Source organism: Colias eurytheme, chromosome 13, assembly GCF_061535395.1.
Source record: "Colias eurytheme isolate Ceu_HAF_F1 chromosome 13, ilColEury1 Martin Lab GWU primary, whole genome shotgun sequence".
Lineage (NCBI taxonomy): Eukaryota > Metazoa > Arthropoda > Insecta > Lepidoptera > Pieridae > Colias > Colias eurytheme.
Window position 1 is genome coordinate 2,434,329 of NC_142992.1, and position 24,105 is coordinate 2,458,433.

The window sequence follows — 24,105 nt, forward strand, 5'->3', positions numbered from 1 at the left end:
TACAACGCACCATATTTTCACTTAAAGTCGGATTAAAACAGATCACTGTCAACGTTTATTAAACTTTGAAGTCACTTAACAGCGAGAAAAAACAGAAAACTAGCAAAACAATGGACTGTAGCCGCTTGTTTGGGACAAACTGCCTTTGTCCCCAACAAAAGAAATCGCATAACATGAGAGAAACAAAAAACAATGTTTCTGTCTCGCTTGCTCTTAGCTTTATAGTCATAAGTGTATTTCTCTCACGCATTACTTGTCATTTTAGTGCCTCCTCTATGGTTCATTCTCACTCTACGATGGCAGTGATGGCAAAACTCGGAGCAATTAACAAGGCTTGATAATTGCTCCGAGTGGCAAAAATACAAAAATAAGGCGAAGGGCACAGACTGCGCGAAACCAATTTTAAGCCCTCCTTTTGAAACACTATCTGTGACACTATCTAAAAAACCCGCACCTTTCCACAGTTTTATAGATCCAAGCATACACAGGAATTATTCTTCATCCGAACCGCGAGGGACTGGAACGCGCTTCCTGAATCTGTGTTCCCCGACGAGTACAATATGGGGGTCTTCAAGCGAAGAGTGAACCGGTACCTACTAGGGAAGCGCGTACCATCTTAGACCGCATCTAGCTTTCCATCAGGCGAGATTGTGGTCAAGCGCTTCCCTATCTACAGTAAAAAAAAAATAAAAAAAATAGACAGACAGTAGGAAGCGACTTAATTGTAGTGATATAGTAAACATATATTATAATCTTTGTAGTAAACTTTCGCTATTCACCACGTCACATAATCAACGAAACATTCGTATACCACAGAGCAAGTACTTATTATAGGGAGTATTCAGAGAGAAAGCTTGAAACTTATAAGCGCTTATCGGCGCTTGTCATGTTCATATATTTTCCTGCACGGGTTGACAGCACTGACAGGAAAATATATGAACATGACAAGCGCCGATAAGCGCTTATAAGTTTCAAGCTTTCTTTCTGAATACGCCCTAAGTCACCAATATAGTTTAAGAGATTTGACGGGAAACATTATTCTTATTGCCCGAAAAACCGATATATACATACAAATCAGTAACACGAATACGCGAGTCTCAAAGCTCAAGCCACTAGCGAGATCACTGTACGAAATGTGATACACTTGTGACTTGATCGCGATTATTTTGCGTCCATATTAGCAAAGAGGATACGCGCCGATGCTAGTTGCTACGCGAAGGAGATCATACGCGAAAATGATCAAGTGTAGACCCACCCTAATATTCATAAAAAAATATAAATTGACGTTGACTTTAAAACTTGTCATTGCTTGTCATTTGTCATTTGTAAGGTGGCATAAGGTGGCAAACGATAGGTAGGCAAAGGAAATGTTATTCTTCGATGCCAATTGCCAAATTATTAACATAGATTTACAGATTTCAAAGTTCATTCCTAATAAAATTTAATTATATACAATAATATATATAGCCAAGACTAAGGTGGCATGTGGTATGTTTAATTTCCGAATACTAACTATTCTACTAGACCTTACAAAGACTTGTCACTTTTGCGTTGTGAGTAAAGAAATGTGGCGCCAATTTTAATATTCGAATTATATTAGGGCTACATATTACGATTTTAACTGAAATTTAACTTGAAAATAATAACTACCTATGTACTTACAAAGTTTGCAAACATCACTGTCCACTACCATCATACATTTTTTTTGGGATTGTATAAAAGATTACCACTTTATTGTATTTTTAACAGAAAACATAAAAATGAGCTCTGATGAAGAAACGTTTGTTATTATCGTCGGAGACGACGATTATGAAATTCCTGATTCAGTAAAAGATGTTGTAGAAAATAGTGAAATTACTCATCTGACTTCTCTGGATGAAATTAAGACGGAAAATGTTGAAATAAAAGAAGAGCCAGAGGATTATTTCTTTAAGGAGGAACCTGTTGATGATTTAGATGAAGAATATGTTCCAAAAAGTGAGACTTCAAGTGATGATGATTATAGCGACGATGACATTAATAATGTGAATAGGAGTCGACGGAAAAAGGTTAAAGTCATAACATCATATGTCCAGGAACTAAGGGAAGCATATCCAGAGTTGCGAAATGATAGAAAAATGTTGATTAATATTTTATCACAGATAATGAAAGCAATGAAACCACCACCTCTGCCTCGGGATTATTTTATAATGAATGGAATTATGTTAGAGTAAGATACTTAATATTATTGAACACTATTAATTACTTATCCATTATTAAATACTTATATTAAAAGTGAAATATCATTATTTATATCAGTAATTAACTCTTATTTAACTTCCAGATGTATAGAATGTGGTAAATTATCCAATGGTATACCGGCAGCTGGTCGCCACTATCAGGAATATCATGGAGAGAGATACCTTATTTGTTTTGCTTGTGGTGTTGACTTTAGGAGGTAAGGAAAAATTAAAAATGTGCTAGTATATAATATATACTAGTGACCTCAAAGCTCCTGTGTTCGGCTAGATTAAGAATTTTCTTTTTATTTCTGGGAATGAAGTGAGTCTGGAAGAAATCGCTATTTAGCGATAAAGCCACTGTTTGTTACAATGGTTAAGTCTCAATTTTTAATTTATTATATATAATTAAATAACTCATATATAAATAAATAAATGAGCTCTCAAATCTACTTATGGTTTACACATATTTTTAATAAATATATCAGTAATTAGATTTAAAAGTTTTATTTTTTATATGTATTTCAGTCCTACAAATCTATACAAACATGAGAAGCGATGTCCTGCGCCAGACATCGGGATTGTACTGAAGGCAAGAGCTCGGCACATAGGCAACAAGGCACGAGCTAGGCCGTTCTTATCATATGAGAAACCTAAGGAACGGACTGACGAGTGAGTTAAAACTTATTTCTAATTATTTAGTCATTTTTAACTCCTCTGGTGTTAAGGAGGATGAAATATGGACTAAAATATTTGTATTTGTAAGAATTGTGTCCAATTTGTTGTGAAAATTTGGGCTTTTACAGTATTTTGTATCATTCATTGAGTTATTTATTAGGGAAATAATTAAATAAAATAATGTATTTGTCACAAAAATTTGAATTGTGGTGTTAGTTGATGTTGTCCTTTTCATTTCATGCTGCTTTCATTCTATTGCAATGTTACAGCATCATTTGTTTATAATATATCTGTCCTGTTCTGGTGAAAAAAAATTGCTTTCATTTAGAAAATGAATTCACAGTTGTCACATGTGATAATTTATCACCATCTTATTTAAATAAATAAAAAGAATAATATCATAGACAATTCAATACCATCTATGTCAACAACCAACAAACACTTCTCTATATAGTTTGCTCAAAATTCCGTCAATAAAAAAAATAACGCGAGTGCCGAGCACACGTGTCAGAAATGAAACTTCTTTGATAAAATTCAAATATACCAAAATCGTCGCTTTACCCCGTGACGTGACAGTATTGCCATGACGCGATCTTGAAATTTCACTCTCAACACGCCATAAGAAGTTTCACTTCAAAAACAAACAATCTGTAATATCGAAGTATTTGTTGACCATTCTTTAGATAGGTGTAAGAGCTATTATTTTTATGATATTAACACACCTAGATCCTAGTCTAGGGGCCCCATATCATTAGTACGGTGGTAGCCTCTGTATATAAAAAATGTGTGCGTGTACTGGTGTACACACGTAAGAAGTGAAACTTCTTTATGACCTTATTTTTCAAAAAATAATTTACTATATGCAACTATACAGAAATACGTCGAATCACGCGTAGTAAGGATAAAAGATGGCACGTAACGGAAAAATGTGTGGCGTTGCCACTTTTGTTATCTATGTTTTATTTGTCTGTGGCGTTCCGAAGCGGAACGCACTTGACAGAGGGCGTATTCAGAAAGAAAGCTTGAAACTTATAAGCGCTTATAAGCGCTTATCGGCGCTTATAAGCGCTGGTAACCCGAGCAGGAAAATATATGAACATGCGCTTATAAGCGCTGATAGGCGCCGACAAGTTTGTTGAAACTTGTTGAAACTTGTCGGCGCCTATCAGCGCTTATAAGCGCATATAAGTTTCAAGCTTTCTTTCTGAATACGCCCAGAGTTTCAAACAGCTTGGACCGTTAATTTTCTTAGTTAATACGCAATAGCCACTACGCAGTAAATACGTAGCCATATTAGATTGTCTCAACACTTGCTTGGTGATTTGTCTCCTTAACTAGACTCTTTGGTGAAACATTCATATAGATTTAAATAATATTGTAACAGTGAAAGGTTTAATAAAGTTTTAATACAATTACCACTTTCATTCTACGTGGGTAATAAAACCCCATAAATGTTACACTAAATTTTTTCCAACCCCGATAAAGAAGTTTCACTTCAAAACTTTCACTTCAAATGGAAACAAAAAAGTGTGCGTGTACAGCTGGATGTGCAGCATGTGTCCCGCGCGGTACAGCTCCGCGGGCGGGCTGGAGGCGCACGAGCTCGTGCACGCGGGACTGCGTCCGCACCGCTGCTCGTGCTGCGACCACGCGTATACTTCGCGGTCTGCACTGCTGGTCAGTTCGTAGTGACGTGTGAACTGTGTGAGGATACGGAATTGGGACGGGATTCGGGAACTTGTGATTTTGGACTTGGGTGTGAAGGGAAATCGTGATTTGGATACTTATGTGTGAAGTGAAATTGTGTAGGACGGAAGTTGTGACGGGGATTTGTGATTTTGGACTTGGGTGTGAAGTGAAATCGTGATTTGGATACTTATGTGTGAAGTGAAATTGTAATGTGGACACTTTAGTGTGTGTGAAGTGTAGTCGTGGTTGTGTGGATACGGAAATTGTGAGGTGAAATTGTGATTCGAACACTTTTGTGTGAAGTGAAATCGTGATTTGGGTACTTTTGTGTGAAGTGAAATTGTGATATGGACATTTTATTTTTATGAAAATCTTGTATTCCTTAGATTTGACCATGGCCGTAATAAGACATGTGTAACATAAAGCGTGATTCCCCGTGTACTATGTACCATGTACTATACATTAGTCTGTTTCACTGATTTGCTCTTTTGATAAATAGGTGATAACGATGAACTCTCTTTGCCCTGCTATACCGAAACTTAAGTTGAACTTGAACTATACCGGATCGAATCCAAGACATCTAAGTTGTACAGATTTTCTGCACATAAGTTTGCATAAACCTTAACTATTGAAGAAAATTTCACAGGGAAAATATCTAACAAGAAATCACATTGTTAGTCTATAATATCGAATAAAAAAAAAATAAACGCTCCTATAAAAGCTCAGCCGCTCTTTGCATCAAATGTCCTGTCTGTGTGTGTGAAATTTGTATTTATGTTTTGTATGCAATAAAGATTATAAATAAATAAATAAATAAGCTCAGTTAAAACTTAAAATGGTCATTCAACCCCCGCTCCCCCGCAGCGGCACGCCCGCAAGCACTCGGGCGAGCGCTTCACGTGCGACCACTGCGGCCGCGACTTTAGTTCCAAGACCGCGATCGCCGCGCACATGGACACGCACTTACGTGAGTGTTTTGCTCGGTTTTACGTGTTGCTTTGTATTAGAGTTTGTTTTCCTAGTGGATTTGTGCTTTTGGTAGACTGTTTTAGTTGTTAAGTAGAAGATGCACTTAGTAGGGTAGAAAAACGTATGGACTGTAATAAATTGTAGGTGATTTATGTATCAAAATACATTATTTTATTTAATTATTTCTGTATTCAATATCAAAATTTTAGCACATACGTTTACGTATAGTAAATAAAATGAAAGGTTTGTATTCACTATTCGAACGAAAAATAATGAGATCTTTGTACAAAAATCTCATAAACACTTCTAGCGCCCAAAAAAACGTCCCCGGCACGTAGAATTCGCGACTTGAAACCATGGCCCAATAGTTGCAAGCGATATTCGTATTACTTCTTATAGTAGGGGAGCCCATAGGCCATAATGCTAAATGTGGATTTACTCGAGCGTCACGGGAACCTATTAGAATTTGTAGATTAGACCATAGCGAGAAAAAAAGGTCCTATAATGTTTTCACTTTTAGCGGTGGGGAAGGGTTTTTTTATTTTTATTTAAAAAAGAAAAAAATTGGTTTGGAAATACTCAAGCGCGTTAGATATTGATATTTTACATGCTCCAGGACGTCAGTGAAATAAAATATACATGAATCTGAATATTTAAGTGGCGATTTAATCGCTATGAAGATAAAAAATTAAAGTAATATTATTCGAGCGAGTCAGATTAAAATATGGGGGTGTTAATTACAATACAAGAAGTCCCCATTTCGCTTATCTGACGATTCGAGCTCAACCTTAGGGAATTATGGATTTTTCAAATTTTGATCCTGAGCGCCTGAGCGCACCCAGTACCCACCAACCATAACTGCTCATATTGACTAGAGGTACTAATGAATAGCTAAGGTACCTTCCCTTATAGTAAGTAATCTGACGCGCTCGAGTAAATCCCAAAATCCCCTCTTGGGCTCCCCTACTATTAATATATACCAGACTTGACAATATTTTGAAATTGGCCATCCAAGTTGCCCAGCAAACCAATTGGCCATTCTTATTACCCAAGAAAACAATGTATCATCTCCATTCTAGCGCTGAAGAAGTACGCGTGTACAGAGTGCGAGAAGCGTTACGCGCAGAAGTCGGCGCTGCGGCTGCACGTGCGCCGCGACCACCGCCGCCTGCCGCCGCCCATAGCCTGCCAGCTGTGCCCACGGAGGTACACTATTTACTTACTAGATGTGCCCCGCGGTTTTACCCGCATTGCTGGTCTCTGGTCTTAGCGTCATCATCAGACCATTATGTTCCCACTGCTGGGACACGGGACACGGGTCTCCCATAAGGGATCAGGCCGTAATACACCACGCTGGTCGAGTGCGGATTTGCAGGTGTCACATGTCGTCGAACTTTTGATTCTTCGACATATCGGTTTCCTCACGATGCTTTACTTCAAGCAATGGTGATAAATTGATTAAGAGCGAGTGCGAATTGAATTGATTAAAAGAAATTTCATTTCTGACACGTGTGCTCGACACGTGTCAGAAATGAAACTTCTTTGGAAAAATTTAAAGTTATCAAAATCGTCGCCTTACTCTATGACGTGATGGTATTGCCATGACACGACCTTGAACTTTTAATCTCAACACACCTAAAGAATTAAATTATGTAATGTATGTTTTATTAAATTTCAGATATCCCAGAATGTCATTACTCAAGCAGCATATGAAGAAGGCGCATGGCATGTTACTTATGACTAGAAAGGTTTTTATCAAATATTATTGCTATTGATATATTTTGTATAATTTAATGGTCCTTCGAGCCGGATATTAGTGTTCCACTCTATCTTAAGTTTACTAATTTTAATCTATTAACAATAAAACCATTAAAAAAGAGAAATCTATTATTTCGGCAATATTTGAATCCGTTTTTTTTATTATTAGATACCATAGACTAATATAATCAAGAAGACTTACAATCGCCATAGTAAAAAACGTAACTCGTTTCTCAGTTCCCAATTTTGTCGATAGATGTCACTCACAGTAGCATTTGGCATTTTTATAAGCTTTTTTATACGTTTAAGAACTAGATGTCGCCTTAGAGCATTAAGTCGGTTTAATGAAGCTAAGAGATGTCGCTACTAAAAAAATCAATGTGCCAAATAGTATCTTGACGTAAAATATAATACGCAAAAAACGTAAACTATAACGTAAAATATAATACGTAAAATATAATACGCAAAAAAATATTTTTATTTAAATGTTATTTTTTGCTCTGAATCGCGCAAGCGAAATGTTTTCGCTACAGAGCATATATACAACTTTCCGCCATCAATAATCGGGGCCTTTACGGCCGGCCGGTCGAGTAGACTAGTCTCTCCCTTTTTCGATTGAGGAAATCCACCTCCACATCATTTTGTTTTAGTTTTAAAGATTTAAGAAGCGTAAAATAATACTTTCTTCATTTTTGTATTTTGAGTAAACGTAACACTAATATCGGTTAGTTTGACCAGAGGCGACTCGTGACAAAATTGTATGGGTGTTTAATTAAGTATTGAACTAAAGTCTAAAACAAAGAAAATACAGTAGCGTAGTAAATTCATTACAAAAAAAAGCACCACAATAAGGGTGCTATTACAGATTTTTAACAAAAAACGCTATTTTACGGTACAATTTTAACTCAAAGCATGAGAACAAAGTAATATCTTAAATTAAAGATAATAATACCTATATTCAGTTCTACGATCATCTTATAAAAATTGTACGACGTCATACAAAATTGTCGCTGAAATACGATTTTCCCAGCACAATGATCGCATAAAATGCAAAAAAATGGGGTCTAAAACGGTACAATTTTAAGAAAATTAAAAGCCTAATCTATCTTCCTATAAATTATTGAGGGATATATAGTCCTTTATAGATTCTGATAATTTTTTTGTATCTAAATCAAAATTTTATTTCAATTACTAGCGGTCCGCCCCGGCTTCGCCCGTGGTACATATTTACGTTTTCTCTAAGTACGTAAAAACCATCCTCGTACTTCAAGGAATATAATAAAAAAAAAAAAAGAATTATCGAAATCGGTTCAGTCGTTCTCGAGTTATGCGCTTACCAACACATTTTGCTATTCATTTTTATATATAAGAGATTATATTATATGTATGTTTATCAGCCATCTGGTTTCCATAACACAAGCTAAATTAAAAATACTTGTCGATTTCTTCATACATTTTGCTATCGCGAGTCGCGACTCGCGGGTCGTCAGACCGCGCTCAGAAGCGCTCTTGGAAGGACGGGTGTATCGCTCCTCGTCCCAAAAACAAAACGAATTAAAAAAAGATTATTGTGCGTGCACTGTCGTTTTCGTGATTTGAAATATTTGATACTTTATAAGAGTAAACTGTATAAGTTTCATATTCCAATTATTTGTAATATAAAATTATGTTTTAAAAATTACCTTGCCTGAGATGCTCTTTTTTATGGGTTGTTGAATAGATTGGTGGGGTAAAACAATTCAAGATGGCGTCGACGAAAATTTGACTTTTTTCGTGATGGGTGTCATTTTCATAGTTTTTGGGGTAGCTATTAACGAATATGAGGTCAAAACTGAAATCCAAGATGGCGCCGACGAAAATTGTACATCTTTTCGTCATGGGTGTCATTTTCATGGTTTTTGGGGTAGCTATTAACCAATATGAGGTCAAAACTATAATCCAAGATGGCGCTGACGAAAATTTGACTTTTTTCGTGATGGGTGTCATTTTCATGGTTTTTGGGGTAGCTATTAACGAATATGAGGTCAAAATTATAATCCAAGATGGCGCCGACGAAAATTTTACATCTTTTCGTCATGGGTGTCATTTTCATGGTTTTTGGGGTAGCTATTAACCAATATGAGGTCAAAACTAAAATCCAAGATGGCGCCGACGAAAAATTTGAGATATTTTCGTCATGGGTGTCATTTTCATGGTTTTTGGGGTAGCTATTAACGAATATGAGGTCAAAATTATAATCCAAGATGGCGCCGACGAAAATTTTACATCTTTTCGTCATGGGTGTCATTTTCATGGTTTTTGGGGTAGCTATTAACGAATATGAGGTCAAAATTATAATCCAAGATGGCGCCGACGAAAATTTTACATCTTTTCGTCATGGGTGTCATTTTCATGGTTTTTCGGGTAGCTATTAACGAATATGAGGTCAAAATTATAATCCAAGATGGCGCCGACGAAAATTTTACATCTTTTCGTCATGGGTGTCATTTTCATGGTTTTTGGGGTAGCTATTAACGAATATGAGGTCAAAATTATAATCCAAGATGGTGCTGACGAAAATTTGACTTTTTTCGTGATGGGTGTCATTTTCATGGTTTTTGGGGTAGCTATTAACGAATATGAGGTCAAAATTATAATCCAAGATGGCGCCGACGAAAATTTTACATCTTTTCGTCATGGGTGTCATTTTCATGGTTTTTGGGGTAGCTATTAACCAATATGAGGTCAAAACTAAAATCCAAGATGGCGCCGACGAAAAATTTGAGATATTTTCGTCATGGGTGTCATTTTCATGGTTTTTGGGGTAGCTATTAACGAATATGAGGTCAAAACTATAATCCAAGATGGCGCTGACGAAAATTTGACTTTTCTTCGTGATGGGTGTCATTTTCATGGTTTTTGGGGTAGCTATTAACGAATATGAGGTCAAAATTATAATCCAAGATGGCGCCGACGAAAATTTTACATCTTTTCGTCATGGGTGACATTTTCATGGTTTTTGGGGTAGCTATTAACGAATATGAGGTCAAAACTAAAATCCAAGATGGCGCTGACGAAAATTTGACTTTTTTCGTGATGGGTGTCATTTTCATGGTTTTTGGGGTAGCTATTAACGAATATGAGGTCAAAATTATAATCCAAGATGGCGCCGACGAAAATTTTACATCTTTTCGTCATGGGTGTCATTTTCATGGTTTTTCGGGTAGCTATTAACGAATATGAGGTCAAAATTATAATCCAAGATGGCGCCGACGAAAATTTTACATCTTTTCGTCATGGGTGTCATTTTCATGGTTTTTGGGGTAGCTATTAACCAATATGAGGTCAAAACTAAAATCCAAGATGGCGCCGACGAAAAATTTGAGATATTTTCGTCATGGGTGTCATTTTCATGGTTTTTGGGGTAGCTATTAACGAATATGAGGTCAAAATTATAATCCAAGATGGCGCCGACGAAAATTTTACATCTTTTCGTTATGGGTGTCATTTTCATGGCTTATAAACCAATTTGAGGTCAAAAATAAAATTCAAGATGGCGCCGACGAAAAATTTGACATCTTTTCATCATGGGTGTCATTTTCATGGTTTTTGGGGTAGCTATTAACGAATATGAGGTCAAAACTATAATCCAAGATGGCGCTGACGAAAATTTTACTTTTTTCGTTATGGGTGTCATTTTCATGGTTTTTGGGGTAGCTATTAACCAATATGAGGTCAAAACTAAAATCCAAGATGGTCGTCGAATTTCAAGATCGCGTCATGGTAATACTGTCGCGTTACGGAGCAAGGCGGCGATTTTGGTATCTATGAATCTCGCCAAAGAAGTTTCACTCCTGACATGTTTTCTCGGCACACACGTTCTTTTTTATTTTATTCTCTTCGTTTAAATGTTTTAGATAAACTTTATTTTAAATAAAGTTTAGCGAATATAATATTTAAAGTTAATAATATCTGTCAGAATATTATCACAGATGATGATTGCCACAGAGTTGCGTTTTATATTACATTTCTAAAATAATATGCATTTCAAATTTCAATGTTCTTTAAAATTGTTTTTTAAGACTTTCTACAAAACTGTAGTTGTTAAAGTTTTTGTTATTTTATTTAAGTTAACTTTAAAGGAGTAAGAAAAATATACCTAATTATCGACGGTTATATTGGGGATTTGGTAATACTGTCTCAAAAACCTTGGAAATGACACCCATGCCGAAACGATGTAAAAGTTTTGTCAACACCATCTTGGATTTTAGCTTAGACCACATATTGGTTAATAGATACCCCAATAACCATGAAAATGACACCCATAACGAAAATATGTAAAATTTTCGTCCGCGCCATCTTGGATTTTAGTTTTGACCTCGTATTGGTTAATAGCTACCCCAAAAACCATGAAAAGGACACCCATGACGAAATGATGTCAAATTTTCGTCGGCGCCATTTTGGATTTTAGATTTGACCTCATATTGATTAATAGCTACTCCAACTCCTTGAAAATGACACCCATGACGAAAAGATTTCAAATTTTCGTCGGCGCCATCTTGGATTTTAGTTTTGACCTCATATTGGTTAATACTTAATAGCTACCCCAAAAGCCACCCACATTTGCAAATGTGTTTGCTACTTAGGAAAAGTTCAGTTTTGACGAATTTAATTTATTTCTTTCCGACTGTTTCTCGGAATAACATACATTTACTAAGAATTGCATAAAATGCCGGGTTTAATAATATATTGCCGGTATCATAATATTATGTATGATAATAATTCTTAAAAAAGTATTTTATACATTTCTTAAAAAGCTTCGATATTGTATACAATTCATATTCAAATTGTTGTAAAATAGTCACACTTTTTTAAGTTGGTTGAATACACTAAAATACTTATAAGGATCGTACCTACTAATAAAAGTAACAAAATGAATTTTTAAAGTTCCCAGTAATCTTCTGGAATCAATTTCAATAAAAATATAAAAAAATAATACTATCAAGTATGAAGATGATCCATAAAATGGATTGCGCTCATATTGCGCTATGTTTACGTGATCTTTTGTTTCGCGAAGGACTGAAAATTATTGGATTCCGTATTTAGGCATTTGATATTCGTATTGGAGTTTAGGTATACGATAAATTTAATTTAAAATTAAAGATATATTAATTGTTAAATGAATGAGCACAACTTTATTATAATTATTTATGGGAGTTCACTGCACCAGCGCTCCTTAGGATGGACCGCCTATTTTTGTCACTTCGTTCATCGCTGTTCGAGAGTGACTTTGTGACCACCATGGACTTAGATCATTAAGTAATCGATAACACTCGCAGGTGTTTCCCCTTTTGTCGAGGTATAAGATTATTCGAATCGAAAAATCTTATGCTTTCATAAAAACTACTTGCGTAATCGATTACAAACACTCTGCGTTTTCCTAGGCTAAAACATCGAAAGGACGTCTTCGAGTGCTCCGCTAAAAATGCCGTTTTGCACTGTCAAGCCTTGCAGAAGCAATTCAAACATGTCGAATATTAAAAAAGATGGAATAACCTTTCATTTGTGTATATTTTTTTAACGTATATTTCTAATTAAATGCAATTTCTAATAATCGTCGATGTATCGTTTAGCGATATGATCAAGACAAATAATCGAGTCGTTTACTCGATCATTGATGCGGCCCCACGAGACTATCATGGAAAGAAAATATACAAATTTAATCTTTATGAACTAAGAGATAAAGTTGAATTTAAAACGCGATAATGAACCGCATTCCTTACGAGTCTATCTTTTAGCCCCTTGACCACCGAGCGGCCCGATCGGACCACGGCCCACGACACAATAGATTTTCTATTGTGTCTGTGATTCCGGGGGCTGAGGCATTAAAGAAATACAAATTTAATCTTTATGATCTAAGTTATAAAGTTGAATTTAGAACGCGATATTGAACCGCACTCCCCACGAGACAACTTGGAATGAAATACAAATTTAATCTTTATGAACTTAGGGATAGAGTTGAATTTAAAAACTCGTCGCTTAAAAGGTCATAAATTTTTACGATTTTCGTGACACAAATTATTTTTGTGAATGTGTGATTGTGTTTCAATAGTGTGAGTTACCTTCCCCGCACCAAAATCAGCAGAAAGTTTAGTTAGAACATTTACCAGCGTACTCCATCCATTACATAATGATCTAAGACCATGGTAGACTGGGGTAGAAGCCTTTGAAAATAATGAAAAGATAAAAAAATTCGCAGTCGGATGAAACCCATTAGAAAAGGAGGGGAATATGATAAAAATGTAAGGAAAAATAAATTACGGTCAATCCGAGTTCGGGAAGCGGGAGGGGGGAGCTTTTAAGAGAAAAAAATTGTTTCTCTCGATTTCCGACAAAACTACAAGTCCTATAGAAAAAAGTTCAATGGCAAAGTTGTAGATAATTAAAAGTTCTACAACTTTTGTATTCACAATTTTTTCACATAACCTAAAAATTTAGGTGAAAAATTCAAAAAACCAAGTTTTTGGTCTTTTATTTCTATCTACTTCAAAATTTATTTATTTTCTACGAAATTTGGTGGAAACTTACTTTATTATGTCCCAAATACACTGTAATTTATTTGATTGAAAATATTTATTTTTTCGCCTTATTTTGAATTAATACCAAAAAAACAACCTAATTTTCAATCGAAAAGTCACCCGTCAAAATATCAGCTTTTTTCAAAAACTTGGGGTGCCTTTTATTCATTGAAATCTCTACTTTCATATGGTGTAAAAAAAAATAAACACCACTATAGTAAATGTTCTCAGGAAATGCATACAAACAGTGTGATAATGAGCTTTTACTAAATCAGGCACACTTCTTGAACTCTATATCTTCTCTTGTATCGGCTTTTCGGTAATATTTCAAAAGAAAAATAATTATCTGTTCTAAGATTAATATTTTACAGCATATTCAAAAGCAAAATGATGTCGATATAAACATTTCAGGTAGTTCGAGAAGTGTGCCTGATTTAGTAAAAGCTAATTTTCACACTGTTTGTATGCATTTTCTGAGAACATTTACTATAGTGGTGTTTATTTTTTTTACACCATATGAAAGTAGAGATTTCAATGAATAAAAGGCACCCCAAGTTTTTGAAAAAAGCTGATATTTTGACGGGTGACTTTTCGATTGAAAATTAGGTTGTTTTTTTGGTATTAATTCAAAATAAGGCGAAAAAATAAATATTTTCAATCAAATAAATTACAGTGTATTTGGGACATAATAAAGTAAGTTTCCACCAAATTTCGTAGAAAAAAAATAAATTGTGAAGTAGATAGAAATAAAAGACCAAAAACTTGGTTTTTTGAATTTTTCACCTAAATTTTTAAGTTATGTGAAAAAATTGTGAATATAAAAGTTGTAGAACTTTTAATTACCTACAACTTTGCCATTGAACTTTTTTCTATAGGACTTGTAGTTTTGTCGGAAATCGAGAGAAACCATTTTTTTCTCTTAAAAGCTCCCCCCTCCCGCTTCCCGAACTCGGATTGACCGTAATTTATTTTTCCTTACATTTTTATCATATTCCACTCCTTTTCTAATCGGTTTCATCCGACTGCAATTTTTTTTTGTTTCAAAAATTATCTACTCTAGTCTATGGACCACGTTGCTATGAACTGTTTTTGTCAAAGAATTACTCGAACAATTAGAGCATAAATTTCAACGTAAGATGTATAGGTAGCTGTATTGATGAGTCTCGTACTTAAAAACCGATAGATGCTGGTTCAAATCATTGCCGTACATCCACATTTTTTTTTCTTTTCCCGTATTTTATTGTCATATAAATAATACTGTTTACAAGGGAATAATACTTTGGAAAATCCAAAAGTGCACGCCTCATAATTTTTTTTTAATAATTATTTATTAATTATTATTTTTGTTTATTTAATAACAATTAAACCACATCGAATCAGACCCTGAAAAATGAAAGGGTTCTATTCCTGAGCATACTAAAGCGTAAGAGAAAAAAAAAGACTCGATTAGTAAAGTATTTCGGTCGCTATCGTGTTAACAAGAAAAAGGATCCGCACATACAGACACACGGACGTCCAAGACAGAACTTTTTTAAACTGTTTTTTAACTAGTTTAAATAACAAAAATGACATCAAAAATATCATGAACGTTAAAAATAGTGTTTTTTCTTAATATGTGTGTGTATGTATTATCTTACAAGTGCAATGTATGATACATAAAGACATTTTAAGTTTGAAAAATCAGATGTTTTGCGCGAAGTGACAGTAGTACCCACCTCAACGCTTCGCTTATGAGGCGTGCAATTAAGAAGAAAAAAGATATAGACATTTTTTTTAACAGAAAATAAAGAATATATATAAATATAATATATTGTTAGACGTAACTTTTGATTTAATATTTTTGTGGATGAGTAGTTGTCAATATAGTTGTCACTGTTTCCTGTCCGAACATGCTTAGCTGTCGCATACTATAAATTGCCGCGTTCCTTTGTCTCGTGGCGCATTCGTACGAATAGTGCCTAGGGGCTCGGACGCTGTTTATACGACGTTCGACCCAACTACCCTCACTTTACTAATAGTCGTTGACTAGCTGCGTTTTGTTATCAACTACCTACATCAATTAGGTAGCTGTGTAGAATCGCAGTACATTCTTATTACGTTCAAACTAATATTAAACTAGCTTCGCATCTTGTTATTTCTTATATCAGAAGTGGGATAGAATTCAAGCCTACACTTGTTAATTGTTTTGAGTTTTGTAACGGCATACTGGCGTTTGTGTTTTTTCGTGCGTTGTGTGAAGTAAAAATTTGTTACGTGGATTATTGTAACGGGAATGTAGTTCATCGAAGGAATTGTGTGTAGTGATCCAAATCGCTAGTCGAACCCTGGCGTTGAGGTATTATCTAGTCGCTGGCGTATCGTAGTGATGTATTTCACTAGTCGAACGAGCGTAGATATACCAAGATACGCGAACGGAGTGATTATGTCATGTGGACGTGGTTATTGTTCTGTCAGGTCAGTCTGGCCGAGGCAGGATGGTTGTGTAATCCCGAGATGAACTACCGTAGTGTTTTAATACGAGAAAAGGCGTACGAGGACGTACGATTGTCAGTATGGCCGTGTTAGACGTAACTTTTGATTTAATATTTTTGTGGATGAGTAGTTGTCAATATAGTTGTCACTGTTTCCTGTCCGAACATGCTTAGCTGTCGCATACTATAAATTGCCGCGTTCCTTTGTCTCGTGGCGCATTCGTACGAATAGTGCCTAGGGGCTTGGACGTTGTTTATACGACGTTCGACCCAACTACCCTCACTTTACTAATAGTCGTTGACTAGCTGCGTTTTGTTATCAACTACCTACATCAATTAGGTAGCTGTGTAGAATCGCAGTACATTCTTATTACATTCAAACTAATATTTAACTAACTTCGCATCTTTTTTTCTTATAATATATTATATACACTACTCTGATCACTATGTCGAATGTTTGTAGTGGGTGTCGAAATCTTATTAAAGGTACTCTCTTCCTTAAGATGCTCCACAATCCTATATAAGTTACTCTATGATGCTCCACCACCGCGTTGCTATGAACTGTATTTATCAAAGAAATACTCGAACAATTAGAGCATAAAGGAGAATGACCAAGGGTGGTATCGGTAAAATTTTAGTTGTGCCACGTATTCGTGATATTGTTAATTCCTATTTGTATTTATAATGATCATATGTATCAATATTAAGTCTTAATTATACCGGATAAATTGAAATAATAGTAAAAGTTATTCTTTTGAAACATGTATGACCACGTATGGAATCGGTAAAATACTAGTTGTGTCACGTGTTCGTGATATTGTTAATTCCTATTTGTATTTATAATGATCATATTTATCACTATTAAGTCGTAATTATAACGAATAAATAGAAATAAAAGTAAAAGTTTCTGTTTTGACACATATATATCTATCTCTCTTGCAAGCGTCCTGCGTCATATGTCATAGTTGAATGAATGTGTTCGACGCATTGTTCGACGTTATTTATTTTGAAATAATGTTTATTACGATTTACTTTTCACATTTGTCTTGTAAATTAAAATATTACCTATGTAATAAATGTAAAACTTAACGTTCATCGTTAGTATAAACTCGATAAAGTATTTTTTTGAAGCGTTGAATAAAACTATTGTTTTATTTTTATTGTCGTGAACTGCGGCTTAGGGCGCGTTCCCACCGTGTCGTGACGACAGATAATCGTGTAGTTTTAAGTGTCGTGGCTTATATGTTTAAATGGAGGTGTTCACATTTAGAACGACACAATTTACTGTCGTCTACGACAGTTTTTGCAGTGACGACACTTTGTCGTGACAGTGGGAACGGCAAGCACGACAGTCGTAAAACGATAAAAAATCGTGGACGGCAACTCTATGACGTCCATTGAACTCAGGAGAGTAAACGCACTAGTAATCACCAAGCGAACGCAGAGGCGACTAGATTTGTAGCTTGCTGATGATGTGTAAACGACAAAGCGACTGCCAGGAAACGATAAAATGTCGTCGCGATCCAATGGGAACAGCTAGATACGACAGTCATTAAACGATAAAAAATGTTGACGACAAACAATCGTTATAATGGGAACAGGTAAAGACGACAGTCGTCGAACGATAAATTAGTCGTTACGACATAGTGGGAACGCGCCCTTATTTACATAAAAACTTTAATCGTTTCTAAAAGTACTAACATCAAGCTTTAAATTGAACTATATTTCATCTTGACACAATAAGTTTGATTGCGATACCAAGTGCCATAGTCACTTGGGCAATCTCCTTTCAATGTAAGACGTATAAGTGCCTGTAGCTGTGTTGACTGAGTCTCGTACTTTAAAATCGATAGATGCTGGTTCAAATCATCGCTGTACATCCACATTTTTTTTTCTTTTCCCCTATTTTATGGTCATATAAATAATACTGTTTACAAATTAGAAGGGAATACTTAAGAAGAAAAGAGATATAGAAATTTTTTTTAACAGAAAATAAAGAATATATATAATATAATTATATTATATACAGTACTCTGATCACTATGTCGAATGTTTGTAGCGGGTGTCGAAATCGTATTAAAGGTACTCACTTCCTTAGATGCCCTAAAAACTAAAATAATAATTCAAAAACACCGGAGTTTTTATAACAACGCCCTCTAGATGTAATAATTGAAAATCGATAGTTTGCTGTTTCCTTAGTTCTAAAATTGGTCACTAGGTGGCGCTTTTATAACTGCAAATTAAATAATAAGCTCAAATGAGAGCGCCATCTAGCAATAAGCTGAAATTACGGGGTACGATCTTTAGTATGACGTTCATCAGTCCTATATATTTATTAGTCCATGTTAGATACTGTAAATTGAAAAAATTCGATCACGAAGAGGGATTCGAACCCGCGTCTTTCGCTTCTGTATTAACTAATAATGTTTATTTCCAGATGTACTACAAAATACTGCCAACGCTCACAGATTCGCAAGTAGAACAAGCAAAAGTCGTGTTACAGTCACAAGTGGAGACTGGAACACTTCTAGATGACTTGTGTCTAGATACAGATGTTAAACAAGAAACAGACTATTTTATTATGCAAGACTAGTTAATGTTGAGTGGATTTTTTTGAGATTGGGTCCAAAAAAAGTGAAAGTGAATATTCGAAAGTGTTATTTTTCAGTGAGTCGTGAAAAAGACTACATTGAAGAAATGAATTGTGAAGATTTGTTTTTGTAGCGAGTTGAGGAAAGTTATTTCACTTTATATCAGTGCTGTATATTGCATACATGTCTAAAGGACAGTTTCTGAATTGAGAATTGATTTGGTTAAGGATTAAGAAAACTTATGTTCATTTAAAAATGTCTAAGCAGATATTAAGTATGGTTTGAGACGTTAATACGTATAATACTCAATTCAGAAACCGGCCGTAAATGTCCTAGGTATAGTAGTTACATAAAAAATGTTTTGTCAAAAATTACATACTAAGGTATATTTTATTAGAAATGTATTTTCCACCATGGATGTTCAATGGTAGAAGTCTGTAAGTGTAAAATTTCCAATGTTATATTAAAAATGGACATAGAGCGTATATTATATTATATGGTATGGTATGGCGTATAATAGAGGCAAGTGTAAATATTGTAACTTACTTTGTGAAAAAAAAGCTCAATTCTACATAGGATTATATTTCTATAGTCTTGACTGATTTTTAATTGATATATTTTTATCACAATACCATTACCCACAAAAATTGCATATAATGTAAATAAACACGTGTATGCATAATTGCATAGTCATTAAAAAAATATTTTTTGGGTTTGGTTCTGCAGTGTACATTACAGTCTGTACATATGTGATTCCAACTCACACTTGATTTCCATACTGGATATAATTTTAAAATAACTTGTTATTGTATGATTCAATAACAATATGCATAAGCAAAAGCTTATGCATATAATATCTTGTTTATAAATTGATTATTTTTATTCTATAAAATTAAAGTTATCCTTCAAATGTCCTATGAATGTTGTATATTCGTTTCATTGATGTGAAAATGTACCTAGTTTCTAGATAAATGTTAAACTTAAGAGAAACAAAAGGGGTATAAAATAAAAATACATTATAATACGAAAAAGTGTTTTATTACGCACTTATTATTTCAACCAAATGTTGACGAGATACTCATCTATAGCATAATGCATACAATCATTAGGAGACACCACGATATTTATAATGCATCATTACATACTAAGAAAATACAAAAATAAGCGGTTCCTTCGTAAGTCTACGGGACCTTCTGCTTGAGACGAGACTACTGCACCGTGTTCCTGCCCGGTAGTTAACACTCCAAGACCGGCTCTATTGGTTATTGATTCTATATAAACAGTAAAATACATTGAAACCAAAAAAAAAAAAATTGTGTATTATTTGATTAATGGGAAAATCTGAATATTGATGAAATGAGTATGGAAATACACGTAGAAGAATTTTCCCGCTATAAAGTTTTCTATATTCAATTGATCGTGTTTCAATGTATTTTACTATATGTAAGGGTTAGGTCTTAATACAATAGCAGAACAGTTTCAAGTGGGTGCTAGTTACATCTAGACGCTTATTCACTTATCTCGACAATTACCTCATTCGATCAACATCCACAAAAACTAACATTAAATTCTTTATCCTCTCCAATACTGATCTTATTATCTTAACAATGGTCCAAAAATATCTAATAGCATCCCTAAACGATCAAGTAGAAAAATACTTTAAATATGCCTCACAGAAATCTAATTTTTTTTTTCAATTTTCTCACTTTAAACGTCACATTTTGATATTCTCGTGTGTCATAACGGTAAAGATCAAGGGAATATTAGGTCTAAGAGTGTTAATTATAAACTACTGTGACAATCTCAATAATTCGATTATTGTTGCATAATGTTCATAACGAGAAACGAAATCCATTCAGTCAAAATCAAATACTAAAACAGCGAAGTGTTCTGTACGTAAAAGCGACGTATTTCTAACAGAATGTTTTGAACAGCAAAGTATGGTCGAAAGCTCAAATCTCCACTGAACATTGTGCATCAGTACTCTTAACATTTAACCCTATGATAACAGTTAATACGATTACATTAGACACGTGAACGATGCGTTACCGATAACCTTATCTATGAAAAAAGACGTATCTGCTTTCAATATCACAAATTACAATATACCATTTAATTTTAGCATCTACAAGCTTGGATTAAAAATATAAATAAATAGATAGATGTACAATATAATATGTGATCGGTATTTCGTCTCAAGCCATCGCTTTTAGGGATCTTTCAAAAAGCGCGGTTGATCAACGGTTTTTTAAAAGCAATAATCACAGTTCGTTTCGAATGTTTCTGACGTTTTGTTTTGACAGAGCCGTGTCTATGGTGACAGAGATCTTGATACTTGACTATGTATTGTAATTAGGCCCTCGTGAATAAAACGTTTACAATTTTGATTACAAACATAGAGCATCTGGATACGAAAATATATACATAAATTTGAGTAATCTGTGGATAAATGTTTTTCGAATCCGACTTTTAGATTAGGTACTATTGAATTTGTACATTTTTACACTTTACATTTAACTGAACGTTAAAAGTTTATTTTATATATCACAAATACGCCTTACATGAGAGATCTAAACGACGTGGTGTAACACTAAACAAATCTGAGACACTTAATTAATAATTTAATTACTGTAAAAATAAATGTTAATGTCAAACGAGCGTCACTTACGTCCATTTAATTTTTATTTATTATTATATTAGTTATGTATATTAAAACGTATTCTAGTGGCAGTTATTAACGCTCTGATAGTACGGCGACAGGTATACTACCCATTACATAGTGTTACATCGATATAGCTTAACTATTTAATCCATAAAACATGAACATCCTTTTATAGAAGTGTTTTGAAAGTAATTATTTTTAAACTAAATATTCGAGTTTTTTTTTGTAGATTTTTAACTCAAGTAGTTAGGAATACACAAACAATAATGAAATCGAAATGTTCTAGAACGTTATAAGAAATTAAAATTTTAAGATATATCGATATAACTTCACTTCATGAGATCACTTTCAACCCCCGCTATGCATTTCATTTGTACTTCGTGATAGTGTTTAAGCAACTGTTTATGAGTTTATCTATATGATAATAGGTAGTTTGTTTATAGAAAATGGTCAGTAAGCATAGCTGGATTAAAGTGTATCATTTCATAATTATTGGACGCCATGTTTTGTATTCGCGTTGTCACAGTTTTAACTGACTTGTAACAGCGTCGTGCGAATTCGTACAGTTAATCAGCAATACATCGAAATAATTGCCGTTAATATTTTAATGCAATGTCGATTAGAAAAATCCCATAAGGTAAAAAAATGCTTCTAGTTTCAACTTTCAACCGACGTAGTAACAGGTATTTACATTATTTATGGAACTTTTCAATCTTTTCGTTGTATTCATCAGTATATTGGAAAGCTTTTCAGTATTTGCCCAACCATAGACAAGTGTGGCATCACTCATTACCGACATTCTAGTAGAGATTGTCTAATCTAAAAATGAACGCCCCTCCACTGTGTTAACGCTCACATTCAAAGTACGTGTATAGACGCAATACACACAAATTGGTCTACCTCATTGGTCGTTCAGTCCTCCAGTCCCGTCCATGCCCGAACGACAGGACCAGTTGGCCAACTAGTGCATAAATGACGCGATGCACGACAGAACGGACGTGTCATTCCGTACATAGCGCGCTCTCCCCGCCATACAATGCTAGGCACCTGAACTGATCGCCCGATTAGTTGACAAATCAGTGCGCGAGTGTCAAAGTTTGCAGTAGAATCGACGCGCGCACACATATAAAGTGGTTCAATAATTATTTGTTACACATTGAAACAATTAAGTTTAGTGGAGGGGCGTTCATTTTTAGATTAGACAATCTCTACATTACGACTTTTGTTTTAATATGCAAGTCATTTCCAAGATAACAGATCAATGTCTGTATCGATACGTCAATTTCGTTTGACAGTCACCATTATGATACATAATAAAAGCTCTTGCATAATCTTACATAGATATCATCACTAGTATACGTAAATGAAGTACCATGCAGATTTAAGATAAAATATATGGGGTTAAATGTCTCTACTAATATACATTTAAATGGAAACAATAAATGAATAATAAAACTTCTAACTGTTCCCTTCGTATATATAAAAATGTTCGATCAAATCGATACCTCTCCTCTTCCGACTTTCATGTTCAAAATAAACTTTGTAAATACAAATTCCAAACGGAAAATAAAGCGAAACGACGAACGTTTTCGAAATCAATTAAACTAAAACTTAAGAGTCACTTTATGGAGCGCAAAATAATAAAATTGGAATCGATTCTCGAATCGCATCGACTAGTTCAAAACGAAAAAATAAAGCAAATATTGTACAGCTGAAATTAGGAACATACTTCATCTCTGAGCAACTCTTGAAATGATCGTTCAAGAAATTCAAAAACTCTACACTAACATACTTATCACAGGTTAAAAAGGGGACAAGAAGTATCAGCGTTCTCTCCGATATAGTACATGTAATAATAATGACGCGTAAACTAATACAACTTAAGATATTCGCACGCGGCGAAAATAAAACGTCGCTACAACTAAAAATTAGTATAAATTCTACGCCCACTGCCCGAGGCTGGGCGGTTGAGATCGATAACTTATGTATACGTCGAATGGCGGTGCTCAAGCTTAAGCCGCTAACGTTACACCTTCCTGTCAATGTTCACCGCCGGAGCCGCGGCTGACGGTCGCACACACAACACCCGCGCTCCTTGACAGATGACAGCTGACAGATGACAGCTGACAGATGACAGCTGACAGATGACAGTTGACAGTCGAATCGTCCACAGACAACGAAAGACCGACAGACGCAGGACTGGAGCCGCGCGCCGTTCCGCCGCCGACGAATCCCAATAATAATTGATTAGTATGAAAAAAATAATCTCTGTGTCGGCGGCGGAAAGGCGCGGGTCGGCTAATTGACGGAGCGCACGGCACTGAGCACACAGTCCTAGAGCTAGTCCCACCCGTTCTCCTTCACCATGTGAGCGAGCTCTATTATGAACTTGCCCTCTTTGTATTTTTGACTCGATTCGAACGCGTGTTCCTGGAACAGAAATGGTGCCAATTAGAATTCGATTAGTATACAAACGAAATGAAACATCGAGCATGGTTTTCAACAAAAAAG

General features: G+C 34.9%; 2 protein-coding genes across 8 annotated transcripts in view; one reads left to right on the forward strand and one right to left on the reverse strand.

The window, feature by feature from the left end:
- The first annotated feature begins 1,338 nt into the window (after positions 1 to 1,338).
- Positions 1,339 to 19,963, forward strand: LOC149903238 (uncharacterized). Of its 2 annotated transcripts, none has more exons than XM_090108851.1 (9): positions 1,339 to 1,488; positions 1,750 to 2,209; positions 2,324 to 2,437; positions 2,748 to 2,891; positions 4,439 to 4,574; positions 5,451 to 5,553; positions 6,635 to 6,761; positions 7,234 to 7,303; positions 18,779 to 19,963. In XM_090108851.1, the coding sequence occupies exons 2-9, from the start codon at positions 1,761 to 1,763 to the stop codon at positions 18,932 to 18,934; spliced, it is 1,299 nt and encodes a 432-aa protein (XP_089964977.1). In that variant the 5' UTR covers positions 1,339 to 1,488; positions 1,750 to 1,760; the 3' UTR covers positions 18,935 to 19,963. The 2 variants fall into 2 exon arrangements, with proteins under 2 accessions (XP_089964977.1, XP_089964978.1); XM_090108852.1 differs by having other exon boundaries at positions 1,340 to 1,354.
- Positions 19,949 to 24,105, reverse strand: part of Ypel (Yippee-like) — a 73,352-nt gene continuing 69,195 nt past the window's right edge. For all 6 annotated transcript variants that reach the window (XM_090108853.1, XM_090108858.1, XM_090108856.1 and 3 more), the window contains one exon: positions 19,949 to 24,024. In XM_090108853.1, the coding sequence (XP_089964979.1) occupies positions 23,935 to 24,024 (90 nt within the window). In that variant the 3' untranslated portion in view covers positions 19,949 to 23,934. The remainder of the gene's footprint in view (positions 24,025 to 24,105) is intronic.

What these genes read in the sequence shown, in the direction of transcription:
- LOC149903238 (XM_090108851.1), top strand. Translation starts at nt 1,761, where the DNA reads ATGAGCTCTGATGAAGAAACGTTTGTTATTATCGTCGGAGACGACGAT. An exon ending in CCTAAGGAACGGACTGACGA is followed by an intron (nt 2,892 to 4,438) that starts GTGAGTTAAAAC and finishes GTGCGTGTACAG; the next exon opens with CTGGATGTGCAGCATGTGTC. An exon ending in TGTTACTTATGACTAGAAAG is followed by an intron (nt 7,304 to 18,778) that starts GTTTTTATCAAA and finishes GTTTATTTCCAG; the next exon opens with ATGTACTACAAAATACTGCC.